This window comes from Oncorhynchus tshawytscha, linkage group LG11, assembly GCF_018296145.1.
Source record: "Oncorhynchus tshawytscha isolate Ot180627B linkage group LG11, Otsh_v2.0, whole genome shotgun sequence".
Classification (NCBI taxonomy): Eukaryota; Metazoa; Chordata; class Actinopteri; order Salmoniformes; family Salmonidae; genus Oncorhynchus; species Oncorhynchus tshawytscha.
Genome location: NC_056439.1, coordinates 52,424,959 through 52,439,847, shown reverse-complemented (window position 1 = coordinate 52,439,847; position 14,889 = coordinate 52,424,959). Strand labels below are relative to the sequence as shown.

Sequence of the window (14,889 nt, the reverse complement as noted above, 5' to 3'; positions counted from 1 at the left end):
ACCTCTACACCTTCTATCCCTACACCTTCTACCCTACCCTTCTACCCTACACCTTCTACACCTACACCATCTACCCTACACCTTCTACCCCTACACCTACACCTTCTACCCCTACACCTTCTATCCCTACACCTTCTACCCTACACCTTCTACACGTACACCTTCTAACCTACACCTTCTACACCTACACCATCTACCCCACACCTTCTACACCTACACCTTCTACCGCTACACCTACACCTTCTACCCTACACCTTCTACAACTTCTACCCTACACCTTCTACCCTATACCTTCTATCCCTACACCTTCTACCCTACACCTTCTACCCTACACCTTCTACCCCTACACCTTCTACCCTACACCTTCTACACCCACACCTTTTACCCCTACACCCACACCTTCTACCCCTACACCTTCTATCCTACACCTTCTACCCCTACACCCACACTTTCTACCCCTACACCCACACTTTCTACCCCTACACCTTCTAGCCCTACACCCACACCTTCTACCCTACACCTTCTATCCCTACACCTTCTATCCCTACACCTTCTACCTCTACACCTTCTACCTCTACACCTTCTATCCCTACACCTTCTATCCCTACACCTTCTACCCTACACCTTCTACCTCTACACCTTCTATCCCTACACCTTCTACCCTACACCTTCTACCTCTACACCTTCTACCTCTACACCTTCTACCCTACACCTTCTATCCCTACACCTTCTACCCTACACCTTCTACACACTTCTACCCTACACCTTCTACCTCTACACCTTCTACCCTACACCTTCTACCCTACACCTTCTATCCCTACACCTTCTACCTCTACACCTTCTACCTCTACACCTTCTACCCTACACCTTCTACCCTACACCTTCTACCCTACACCTTCTATCCCTACACCTTCTACCCTACACCTTCTACCCTACACCTTCTATCCCTACACCTTCTACCCTACACCTTCTACCCTACACCTTCTACCCTACACCTTCTACCCTATACCTTCTATCCCTACACCTTCTACCCTACACCTTCTACCCTATACCTTCTATCCCTATACCTTCTACCCTACACCTTCTATCCCTACACCTTCTACCCTACACCTTCTACCCTACACCTTCTATCCCTACACCTTCTACCCTACACCTTCTACCCTACACCTTCTACCATATACCTTCTACCCTACACCTTCTACCCTACACCTTCTACCCTACACCTTCTACCATATACCTTCTACCCTACACCTTCTACCCCTACAACTTCTACCCTACACATTCTACCCTACACCTTCTACCCTACACCTTCTACCCTATATCTTCTACCCTACACCTTCTACCCTACACCTTCTACCTCTACACCTTCTACCCTACACCTTCTACCCTACACCTTCTACCCTGCACCTTCTACCCTACACCTTCTACCCTACACCTTCGACCCTACACCTTCTACCCTATACCTTCTACCTCTACACCTTCTACCCTATATCTTCTACCCTGCACCTTCTACCATACACCTTCTACCCTACACCTTCTACCCTACACCTTCTACCCTACACCTTCTACACTATACCTTCTACACTATACCTTCTACCCTACACCTTCTACCCTATATCTTCTACCCTGCACCTTCTACCCTACAACTTCTACCCTACACCTTCTACCCTACACCTTCTACCCTATACCTTCTACACTATACCTTCTACACTATACCTTCTACCTCTACACCTTCTACCCTATATCTTCTACCCTGCACCTTCTACCCTACAACTTCTACCCTACACCTTCTACCCTACACCTTCTACCCTACACCTTCTACCCTATATCTTCTACCTCTACACCTTCTACCCTACACCTTCTACCCTACACCTTCTACCCTATACCTTCTACCTCTACACCTTCTACCCTACACCTTCTACGCTACACCTTCTACCCTATATCTTCTACCTCTACACCTTCTACCCTACACCTTCTACCTCTACACCTTCTACCCTACACTGTCTACCCTATACCTTCTAACCCTATCCCTACACCTTCTACCCTACACCTTCTACCCTATACATTTTAACCCTATCCCTACACCTTCTACCCTATACCTTCTAACCCTATCCCTACACCTTCTACCCTACACCTTCTACCCTATACCTTCTACATCTACACCTTCTACCCTACACCTCCTACCCTACACCTTCTACCCTATACCTTCTACCCTACACCTTCTACCTTACACCTTCTACCCTACACCTTCTACCCTAAACCGTCTAACCTACACCTTCTACCCTACACCTTTTACCTCTACACCTTCTACCCTACACCTTCTACCCTACACCTTCTACCCTATACCTTCTACCCTACACCTTCTACCCTACACCGTCTAACCTACACCTTCTACCCTACACCTTCTACCCTATACCTTCTACCTCTACACCTTCTACCCTACACCGTCTAACCTACACCTTCTACCCTACACCTTCTACCCTATACCTTCTACCCTACACCTTCTACCTCTACACCTTCTACCCTACACCTTCTACCTCTACACCTTCTACCTCTACACCTTCTACCCTACACCTTCTACCCTACACCTTCTATCCCTACACCTTCTATCCCTACACCTTCTACCCTACACCTTCTACCTCTACACCTTCTACCCTACACCTTCTACCCTACACCTTCTACCCCTACACCTTCTACCCCTACACCTTCTACCCTACACCTTCTACCCTACACCTTCTACCTCTACAGCTTCTACCCTACACCTACACCTTCTATCCCTACACCTTCTACCCTACACCTTCTACACGTACACCTTCTACCCCACACCTTCTACACCTACACCTTCTACCGCTACACCTACACCTTCTACCCTACACCTTCTACAACTTCTACCCTACACCTTCTACCCTATACCTTCTATCCCTACACCTTCTACCCTACACCTTCTACCCTACACCTTCGACCCTACACCTCTACCCTATACCTTCTACCTCTACACCTTCTACCCTATATCTTCTACCCTGCACCTTCTACCCTACACCTTCTACCCTACACCTTCTACCCTATACCTTCTACACTATAGCTTCTACACTATACCTTCTACCTCTACACCTTCTACCCTATATCTTCTACCCTGCACCTTCTACCCTACACCTTCTACCCTACACCTTCTACCCTACACCTTCTACCCTATACCTTCTACACTATACCTTCTACACTATACCTTCTACCCTACACCTTCTACCCTACACCTTCTACCCTATATCTTCTACCTCTACACCTTCTACCCTACACCTTCTACCCTACACCTTCTACCCTATACATTCTACCTCTACACCTTCTACCCTACACCTTCTACCCTACACCTTCTACCCTATATCTTCTACCTCTACACCTTCTACCCTACACCTTCTACCCTACACCTTCTACCTCTACACCTTCTACCCTACACCTTCTACCCTATACCTTCTAACCCTATCCCTACACCTTCTACCCTACACCTTCTACCCTATACCTTTTAACCCTATCCCTACACATTCTACCCTATACCTTCTAACCCTATCCCTACACCTTCTACCCTACACCTTCTACCCTACACCTTCTACCCTACACCTTCTACCTCTACACCTTCTACCCTACACCTTCTACACTATACCTTATACCATACACCTTCTACCTTACACCTTCTACCCTACACCTTCTACCCTAAACCGTCTAACCTACACCTTCTACCCTACACCTTCTAACCTACACCTTCTACCCTACACCTTTTACCTCTACACCTTCTACCCTACACCTTCTACCCTACACCTTCTACCCTATACCTTCTACCCTACACCTTCTACCCTACACCTTCTACCTCTACACCTTCTACCCTACACCGTCTAACCTACACCTTCTACCCTACTCTTTCTACCCTACACCTTCTACCCTATACCTTCTACCCTACACCTTCTACCTCTACACCTTCTACCCTACACCTTCTACCCTACACCTTTTACCTCTACACCTTCTACCCTACACCTTCTACCCTACACCTTCTACCCTATACCTTCTACCCTACACCTTCTACCCTACACCTTCTACCTCTACACCTTCTACCCTACACCGTCTAACCTACACCTTCTACCCTACACCTTCTACCCTATACCTTCTACCCTACACCTTCTACCCTACACCTTCTACCCTACACCTTCTACCTCTACACCTTCTACCCTACACCTTCTACCCTACACCTTCTATCCCTACACCTTCTATCCCTACACCTTCTACCCTACACCTTCTACCTCTACACCTTCTACCCTACACCTTCTACCCTACACCTTCTACCCCTACACCTTCTACCCCTACACCTTCTACCCTACACCTTCTACCCTACACCTTCTACCTCTACAGCTTCTACCCTACACCTACACCTTCTACCCTACCCCTTCTACCCTACACCTTCTACACCTACACCATCTACCCTACACCTTCTACCCCTACACCTACACCTTCTACCCCTACACCTTCTATCCCTACACCTTCTACCCTACACCTTCTACACGTACACCTTCTAACCTACACCTTCTACACCTACACCATCTACCCCACACCTTCTACACCTACACCTTCTACCGCTACACCTACACCTTCTACCCTACACCTTCTACAACTTCTACCCCTACACCTTCTACCCCTACCCCTACACATTCTACCCCCTACACCTTCTACCCTACACCTACACCTTCTACCCTACACCTTCTACCCCTACACCTACACCTTCTACCCCTACACCTTCTACACCTACACCTTCTACCCTACACCTTCTAAACCCACGCCTTCTACCCCTACACCCACACCTTCTACCCTACACCTTCTACCCCTACACCTTCTACCCCTACACCTTCTACCCTACACCTTCTACACCCACACCTTTTACCCCTACACCCACACCTTCTACCCCTACACCTTCTATCCTACACCTTCTACCCCTACACCCACACTTTCTACCCCTACACCCACACTTTCTACCCCTACACCTTCTAGCCCTACACCCACACCTTCTACCCTACACCTTCTACCCCTACACCTTCTACACCCACACCTTCTACCCCTACACCCCCTACCCCCACACACTCTACGCCCACACCCCTACCCCCACACCCCCTACGCCCACACCCCCTACCACCACAACCTCTATGCCCACACCCCCTACGACCACAGTGTCCAACAAGCTTTCTCTACCCTTAACCTTGTTCTGAACACCTCCAAAACAAAGGTCATGTGGTTTGGTAAGAAGAATGCCCCTCTCCCCACAGGTGTGATTACTACCTCTGAGGGTTTAGAGCTTGAGGTAGTCACCTCATACAAGTACTTGGGAGTATGGCTAGACAGTAAACTGTCCTTCTCTCAGCACATATCAGAGCTGCCGGCTAAAGTTAAATCTAGACTTGGTTTCCTTTATCGTAATCGCTCCTCTACCCCAGCCGCCAAACTAACCCTGATTCAGATGACCCTCCTACCCATGCTAGATTACAGAGACATAATTTATAGATCGGCAGGTAAGGGTGCTCTTGAGCGGCTAGATGTTCTTTACCATTCGGCCATCAGATTTGCCACCAATGCTCCTTATAGGACACATCACTGCCCAGCGTCGTCCGGGTTTGGCCCCGGTAGGCCGTCATTGTAAATTAGAATTTGTTCTTAACCCCCCCCCACTGACTAGTTAAATAAAGGTTACATAACATAAAAATACCCCCCACTGACCCCACTGACCCCCCACCCCATACTGCTATCCATTAGTGTACTCACCAGGGACAGACGTACCCAGCGCCACGAACACCATGGCAGTGACGGAGTCCTTCAGCCCGATGGTGCAGCCAAAGTGAGAGGCCAGATCTCCGATCACTGCGGTCAGCATGCCGATGATGACGATGGAGATGAAGAAGCAGGCCCAGCCGTTCAGGTAGTCCGTGGGAGGAACACAGGCGAACAGCACCTAATATTAATAATAATAATAATTCCATTAATAATAATAATTATAATAATATGAGTAATAATCATATTAATATGAATAACAATTAGAATAATATGAATAGTATTATTCATGGTAATATAAATATGAATAATATGAATATGAATAACAATTTGAATAATATTATGAATAATAATCAAATGAATATTATATTATTATTACTATTATTATAGTAGTATTCATAATAATATTTATAATAATCATATGAATATTATATTATTATTACTATTATTATAGTAGTATTCATAATAATATTTATAATAATCATATGAATATTATATTATTATTACTATTATTATAGTAGTATTCATAATAATATTTATAATAATCATATGAATATTATATTATTATTACTATTATTATAGTAGTATTCATAATAATTATATTAATAATAATATGTATAATAATATGCATAATAATATCATTCATAATAATAGTAATAGTATTCATAATAATATGAATATGAATAACAATTTGAATAATATGAATAGTATTATGAATAATAATCATATGAATATTATATTATTATTACTATTATTATAGTAGTATTAATAATAATAATAATATTAATATGAATAATAATAGGAATAATAATATAATTTATAATAATTGAATATTATATTATTATTATTATTTTATTATTTTATGAATATTATTAGTATTCATAATAATATGAATAATAATAATAATATGAATAATAATAATTTAACACTTTACTATAGGTGTCCTTATGAATGCATTCATAAAGCCCTTATAACAACTACATAACACATCGTAACATGTGTCAGTAGCCATCGTTAACAGTTATTAATAGTTATGAGTAATGGCACTAAAGTGTTACTAATAACATTTAGCAGATGTTTTTATCTAAAGGGACTTACAGTCATGTGCGCATTTTACATATGGGAGGTCACGGGAATCGAACCCACGACCCTCGGCGTTGCAAAAACCCATGCTCTACCATCTGAGCTACAGAGGACCACCAACTCTACTCACCTTCCAGAAGACGGTGAGGAAGTGCATGACGTAGTCACAACAAGACGGAAGACGCTCTTCACCGGAGTCTTCCTCATCCTCGTCTCCTGGGGACAAGGGAGGGGGAGGGGGAGGAGAAGAATGGAGGGAGGGAGGGAGGGGGTTGGAGAGATGGCAGGAGGGAGGAGCAGAGGAGAGGAGAGATGGAGGGAGGTAGGAGCAGAGGAGAGGAGAGATGGAGGGAGGGAGGAGCAGAGGAGAGATGGCAGGAGGGAGGAGCAGAGGAGAGATGGAGGGAGGAGCAGAGGAGAGGAGAGATGGAGGGAGGGAGGAGCAGAGGAGAGGAGAGATGGAGCGAGGGAGGAGCAGAGGAGAGGAGAGATGGAGCAAGGGAGGAGCAGAGGAGAGGAGAGATGGAGGGAGGGAGGAGCAGAGGAGAGATGGCAGGAGGGAGGAGCAGAGGAGAGATGGCGGGAGGGAGGAGCAGAGGAGAGATGGAGGGAGGAGCAGAGGAGAGGAGAGATGGCGGGAGGGAGGAGCAGAGGAGAGATGGCGGGAGGGAGGAGCAGAGGAGAGGAGAGATGGAGGGAGGGAGGAGCAGAGGAGAGGAGAGATGGAGGGAGGGAGGAGCAGAGGAGAGATGGTGGGAGGGAAGAGGAGAGGAGAGATGGAGGGAGGGAGGAGCAGAGGAGAGGAGAGATGGAGGGAGGGAGGGAGGAGCAGAGGAGAGATGGAGGGAGGAGCAGAGGAGAGGAGAGATGGCGGGAGGGAGGAGCAGAGGAGAGATGGCGGGAGGGAGGAGCAGAGGAGAGGAGAGATGGAGGGAGGGAGGAGCAGAGGAGAGGAGAGATGGAGGGAGGGAGGAGCAGAGGAGAGATGGTGGGAGGGAAGAGGAGAGGAGAGATGGAGGGAGGAGCAGAGGAGAGGAGAGATGGAGGGAGGGAGGAGCAGAGGAGAGATGGAGGGAGGGAGGAGCAGAGGAGAGGAGAGATGGAGGGAGGAGCAGAGGAGAGATGGAGGGAGGGAGGAGCAGAGGAGAGGAGAGATGGAGGCAGGGAGGAGCAGAGGAGAGGAGAGATGGAGGGAGGGAGGAGCAGAGGAGAGATGGTGGGAGGGAAGAGGAGAGATGGAGGGAGGAGCAGAGGAGAGATGGTGGGAGGGAAGAGGAGAGGAGAGATGGAGGGAGGAGCAGAGGAGAGGAGAGATGGAGGGAGGGAGGGAGGAGGGGAGATGGAGGGACGGAGGAGCAGAGGAGAGGAGAGATGGAGGGAGGGAGGGAGGAGCAGTGGAGAGATGGAGGGAGGGAGGAGCAGAGGAGAGGAGAGATGGAGGGAGGAGCAGAGGAGAGGAGAGATGGCAGGAGGGAGGAGCAGAGGAGAGATGGCAGGAGGGAGGAGCAGAGGAGAGGAGAGATGGAGGGAGGGAGGAGCAGAGGAGAGATGGAGGGAGGGAGGAGCAGAGGAGAGGAGAGATGGAGGGAGGAGCAGAGGAGAGGAGAGATGGAGGGAGGAGCAGAGGAGAGATGGAGGGAGGAGCAGAGGAGAGATGGAGGGAGGGAGGAGCAGAGGAGAGGAGAGATGGAGGAGCAGAGGAGAGGAGAGATGGAGGGAGGAGCAGAGGAGAGGAGAGATGGAGGGAGGGAGGAGCATTGGAGAGGAGAGATGGAGGCAGGGAGGAGCAGAGGAGAGGAGAGAGATGGAGGGAGGGAGGAGCAGAGGAGAGATGGTGGGAGGGAAGAGGAGAGATGGAGGGAGGAGCAGAGGAGAGATGGTGGGAGGGAAGAGGAGAGGAGAGATGGAGGGAGGAGCAGAGGAGAGGAGAGATGGAGGGAGGGAGGGAGGAGGGGAGATGGAGGGACGGAGGAGCAGAGGAGAGGAGAGATGGAGGGAGGGAGGGAGAGCAGTGGAGAGATGGAGGGAGGGAGGAGCAGAGGAGAGGAGAGATGGAGGGAGGAGCAGAGGAGAGGAGAGATGGCAGGAGGGAGGAGCAGAGGAGAGATGGCAGGAGGGAGGAGCAGAGGAGAGGAGAGATGGAGGGAGGGAGGAGCAGAGGAGAGATGGAGGGAGGGAGGAGCAGAGGAGAGGAGAGATGGAGGGAGGAGCAGAGGAGAGATGGAGGGAGGAGCAGAGGAGAGATGGAGGGAGGAGCAGAGGAGAGATGGAGGGAGGGAGGAGCAGAGGAGAGGAGAGATGAGATGGAGGAGCAGAGGAGAGGAGAGATGGAGGGAGGAGCAGAGGAGAGGAGAGATGGAGGGAGGGAGGAGCAGAGGAGAGGAGAGATGGAGGGAGGGAGGAATAGAGGAGAGGAGAGATGGAGGGAGGAGGAGAGGAGAGATGGAGGGAGGAGGAGAGGAGAGATGGAGGGAGGGAGGAATAGAGGAGAGGAGAGATGGAGGGAGGAGGAGAGGAGAGATGGAGGGAGGAGCAGAGGAGAGATGGAGGGAGGGAGGAGGGATGAAGAGGAGGAGGAGTACCAGGTAGGGACAGTAAAGGGAGGAGTGGGGAGGAGAGATGGCGGGAGGGAGGAGGGATGAAGAGGAGGAGAAAGAACAACAGGAACAGGAGGGAAGAGTAGAGGAAGAGTAGAGGAAGAGTAGAAACAGTAGTTGGTAGAGTGATAGAGTAGATGAATAGAGCGAGAAGGGAGGACGGATGACATCAAGAGGAAGGAAGACAATCATTTAACTTACATTGTGATACATTGAGTAATATTTCATAAGAGCAGATGGTTGTATTTCATAGTGACATCCTGGTTCCCGGCGTGTTTAACCCACTCTAAGAAGACTCACATACCCTCACACTGAACTATTAGGATGGGACAGGAAGAGGAATGACAACACCTGCCACTACTGAACATCTCAATTAAGTGATCTTGTTATATGTAACAAAGCTAAAACCTTGTACAGTCCAACTCTATACATTCACAAGGCCATTAGGGGCCCTCAGCAGGCCGTTAGGGCCACTAATGGCCTGCCGAGGGCCCCTAATGGCCTACTGAGAGACCCTAATGGCCTGATTAGGGCCTGTCTAATGGCCTGCCGAGGGCCCCTAATGGCCTGCCGAGGGCCCCTAACGGCCTGCCGAGGGCCTGAGCAGAGTGAGGGCCTTCCAGTTCACTGAGCAGAGTGAGGGCCTTCCAGTTCACTGAGCAGAGTGAGGGCCTTCCAGTTCACTGACCAGAGTGAGGGCCTTCCATGATTTTACTGTGTGGAGAAAACTGGACGTCTTTCTCAATTCATCTTTCCTTGATTTGATTCCTCATATCCTCTTTCCTCGCCTCCTTCTCAAAATGAAGGGCAGGATCTGAGGGGATGGAGATGTTTCCCTCCAATGTGTTTTGAGAAGGAGGAAGAGGAAAGAAGCATTGAGAAACAGCCGGAAACAGCCAGAGTATCACTTCATGTTGCTCGGTAGAAGCTGGAGAAGCTCTGCCTACAGCAGAAATGGGTGACATGGTTTCAGACAGTCTGTCTAGGACCGTCGACAGGGCTGATTGGTAGATCTTCACACAACAAAGATCCTATAGTCAGACTCAAAGTCACTTAGACAAGGTGACAAAACAACAATGTTTCTGTGAGTGGGAAGATGGCCCGAATACAGAAAACATATCCAACCTGTCTCTTTTATAAAGCCAAACGCAAAGCTAAACAAATAAACAACACACGTATTAATTTCAGATTTTTGTCAAATCTAACAATTATGACGACGATTAACAATCAAAGATCCACATTTTTAATGTCACTGTATTTTTTTATATATATATATATATATATTTTTTAAACCTTTATTTAACCAGGCAAGTCAGTTAAGAACATTTATTTTCAGTGATGGCCTAGGAACAGCGGGTTAACTGCCTTGTTCAGGGGCAGAACGACAGATTTGTACCTTGTCAGCTCAGGGATTCGCAGTTGCAACCTTTCGGTTACCCTGCCTCCCATTGTATTTACCTAGCCTGGTCCCTGTTTGTGCTAACATTCCAGACCTTTTCATGACGCGTGGCAAATAGTGGAATGTTAGCAAAACAGTTATGTTAACCAGTCTAGTATTTACCATCTTCCTTTGAGTTATCTGACCACCAAATGGTGCCCCCTAGAGTGTGGTATGTGCGGTGCAGGAGCTGGAGCTGGTTTTTACCTGCACTGACTGTGATGGCCTCCATGAACTGTTGTCTCCAGGAGTTGGTGCCCACCACCAGAGCCAGGTTGGTCTTCTTTATCAGCTTATCCACCGTATTCTGAGGGAAACACACACCATAGAAAGACAGAGTTTTAAACACACAAAAAAATATGTTTTAAGTGAGAAGTAGGCAAGTCTGAAGCTGAAAATTCACATGAACAGGGCACCACAAGGCCTTCACCCATCCTGCTCTACCAAGGTGTTCCAACACACAGCTCTGACAGAGTATTCTGTCAGAAACACAAAAAAGAGAAGACACAAGAATATATAAAACATACAATCTACTTGCAATGAAGCCACTCAACATCACATTAGTCATCTAACAAACTCCCATCCAGAGCGACCCACAGAAACGACCAGGGCCAACGCCCTGCTGAAGGGCACGTCGTCAGATCTCCCACAAGGTCAAAAACGGGAACCCCAACTAGCGACTTATCAGCCACAGGCCCAAGCTCTCAACCACCAGGACACCAGCCCTGAGAGATCTCCCCCACAGTTTCCCAAGAGCTGCCACTCAACAATCCGAGACCTCTCCCAAACCCCCCTCCAGAAAATAAAATAATTCCCCACACCCCAAAACTCCCCCAAATGCACCAATAACCAACGAAATTAACAAAAGAGAGAAAAACGAAGGGTAAAACAGAAAACAGCAATGGAAAAGACCCCGGTTAAAACCCTCCACTAACCCGGACGATGCTGGGCCAATTGTGCACCACCCTATGGGACTCCCAATCACGGCTGGTTGTAATACAGCCTGATATCGAACCAGGGTCTGTAGTGACGCCTCTAGCACGGATATGCAATGCCTTAGACTGCTGTGTCACATATGAATGAGAGTGTGTGTATATGCATGTGCACAAAGATCTGCACAGCATCAGCCTCAGGCAAACCGGCATTAGTTATAACAACACTGCCCCCTCAGTGTCATTCAAATGTACTTTTTATTAGGTTTTATTTTGACTTTATTTTTTGGCTATTTTTTTTTATTTTTTACTTTGACTGTCATTCTATACCTCAGCCCAGCAACTCCACTCCAACCTGTCTCCAGTTCCACATCCCAACCCTCTGCTTCCCTCAGCTCATCCCATCTATCTCCAACCTGTCTCCAACTCCACATCCCAACACTCAGCCCAGCCCATCTATCTCCTATTCCACATCCCAACCCTCAGCTTCCCTCAGCCCATCCCATCTATCTCCAATTCCACATCCCAACCCTCAGCGTCCCTCAGCCCATCCCATCTATCTCCAATTCCACATCCCAACCCTCAGCTTCCCTCAGCCCATCCCATCTATCTCCAATTCCACATCCCAACCCTCAGCGTCCCTCAGCCCATCCCATCTATCTCCAATTCCACATCCCAACCCTCAGCTTCCCTCAGCCCATCCCATCTATCTCCTATTCCACATCCCAACCCTCAGCTTCCCTCAGCCCATCCCATCTATCTCCTATTCCACATCCCAACCCTCAGCTTCCCTCAGCCCATCCCATCTATCTCCAATTCCACATCCCAACCCTCAGCTTCCCTCAGCCCATCCCATCTATCTCCTATTCCACATCCCAACCCTCAGCTTCCCTCAGCCCATCCCATCTATCTCCAATTCCACATCCCAACCCTCAGCGTCCCTCAGCCCATCCCATCTATCTCCAATTCCACATCCCAACCCTCAGCTTCCCTCAGCCCATCCCATCTATCTCCTATTCCACATCCCAACCCTCAGCTTCCCTCAGCCCATCCCATCTATCTCCAATTCCACATCCCAACCCTCAGCTTCCCTCAGCCCATCCCATCTATCTCCTATTCCACATCCCAACCCTCAGCTTCCCTCAGCCCATCCCATCTATCTCCTATTCCACATCCCAACCCTCAGCTTCCCTCAGCCCATCCCATCTATCTCCTATTCCACATCCCAACCCTCAGCTTCCCTCAGCCCATCCCATCTATCTCCTATTCCACATCCCAACCCTCAGCTTCCCTCAGCCCATCCCATCTATCTCCTATTCCACATCCCAACCCTCAGCTTCCCTCAGCCCATCCCATCTATCTCCAGTTCCACATCTCAACCCTCAGCTTCCCTCAGCCCATCCCATCTATCTCCTATTCCACATCCCAACCCTCAGCTTCCCTCAGCCCATCCCATCTATCTCCAGTTCCACATCTCAACCCTCAGCTTCCCTCAGCCCATCCCATCTATCTCCTATTCCACATCCCAACCCTCAGCTTCCCTCAGCCCATGCCATCTATCTCCAGTTCCACATCTCAACCCTCAGCTTCCCTCAGCCCATCCCATCTATCTCCTATTCCACATCCCAACCCTCAGCTTCCCACAGCCCATCCCATCTATCTCCAGTTCCACATCTCAACCCTCAGCTTCCCTCAGCCCATCCCATCTATCTCCTATTCCACATCCCAACCCTCAGCGTCCCTCAGCCCATCCCATCTATCTCCTATTCCACATCCCAACCCTCAGCGTCCCTCAGCCCATCCCATCTATCTCCAGTTCCACATCTCTACCCTCAGCTTCCCTCAGCCCATCCCATCTATCTCCAGTTCCACTTTTCCTTAACCATTTATGGTCTTTAATACAGGGCCGACATACAAGTTCCTTACTTGTTTTCCCTTCTACTTGCCTCTTCCATTTTTTGTGGTAATGCTGCAATTAATTGGTTGTAATTTTGGGTAGAGCAGACATTTCCATATGTCTGTGAGCTGCATGTGTGACATAACTCCCCCAGTCCTATTTATGATATCATTTACAAAAATTATACATTTAAAAAAAATGTTTTTTTGTTCAATTAGTATATTTGAGTTTAACCACAATATTTGTTGTATTATTTGTTCTGTCTTTTAAAGTGGATTACACTGAAATTGAAATCGCAAATAACTGAGTGAGCAGTTGTAATCTGAATAAAGTGAGCAGTTGTAATCTGAATAAAGTGAGAAATTGTAATCTGAATAAAGGGAGAGCTGGTAATCTGAACCAAGGGAGAGGTTGTAATCTGAATACAGTGAGAGGTTGTAACCTGAATAAAGGGAGAGGTTGTAATCTGAATAAAGGGAGAGGTTGTAATCTGAATAAAGGGAGAGGTTGTAATCTGAACCAAGGGAGAGGTTGTAATCTGAATAAAGGGAGAGCTGGTAATCTGAACCAAGGGAGAGGTTGTAATCTGAATACAGTGAGAGGTTGTAACCTGAATAAAGGGAGAGGTTGTAATCTGAATAAAGGGAGAGGTTGTAATCTGAATAAAGGGAGAGGTTGTAATCTGAACCAAGGGAGAGGTTGTAATCTGAATAAAGGGAGAGGTTGTAATCTGAATAAAGGGAGAGGTTGTAATCTGAACCAAGTGAGAGGTTGTAATCTGAATACAATGAGAGGTTGTAACCTGAATAAAGGGAGAGGTTGTAATCTGAATAAAGGGAGAGGTTGTAATCTGAATAAAGGGATAGGTTGTAATCTGAACCAAGGGAGAGGTTGTAATCTGAATAAAGGGAGAGGTTGTAATCTGAATAAAGGGAGAGGTTGTAATCTGAACCAAGTGAGAGGTTGTAATCTGAATACAATGAGAGGTTGTAACCTGAATAAAGGGAGAGTTGTAATCTGAATAAAGGGAGAGGTTTTAATCTGAATAAAGGGAGAGGTTGTAATCTGAACCAAGGGAGAGGTTGTAATCTGAATAAAGGGAGAGGTTGTAATCTGAATACAGGGAGAGGTTGTAATCTGAAT

The 14,889-nt window shown here is 47.8% G+C and overlaps 1 protein-coding gene across 1 annotated transcript in view; it reads right to left on the bottom strand.

Annotated features, from left to right (window-relative positions):
• LOC121847770 (sodium/calcium exchanger 3-like) overlaps positions 1-14,889 on the bottom strand; it is a 54,043-nt gene that overhangs the window by 11,408 nt on the left and 27,746 nt on the right. The window contains exons 3-5 of the mRNA XM_042330439.1: positions 11,125-11,224; positions 7,013-7,098; positions 5,794-5,980 (exon numbers count right to left, since the gene is read on the bottom strand). Of these exons, the coding sequence (XP_042186373.1) occupies positions 5,794-5,980; positions 7,013-7,098; positions 11,125-11,224 (373 nt within the window). The remainder of the gene's footprint in view (positions 1-5,793; positions 5,981-7,012; positions 7,099-11,124; positions 11,225-14,889) is intronic.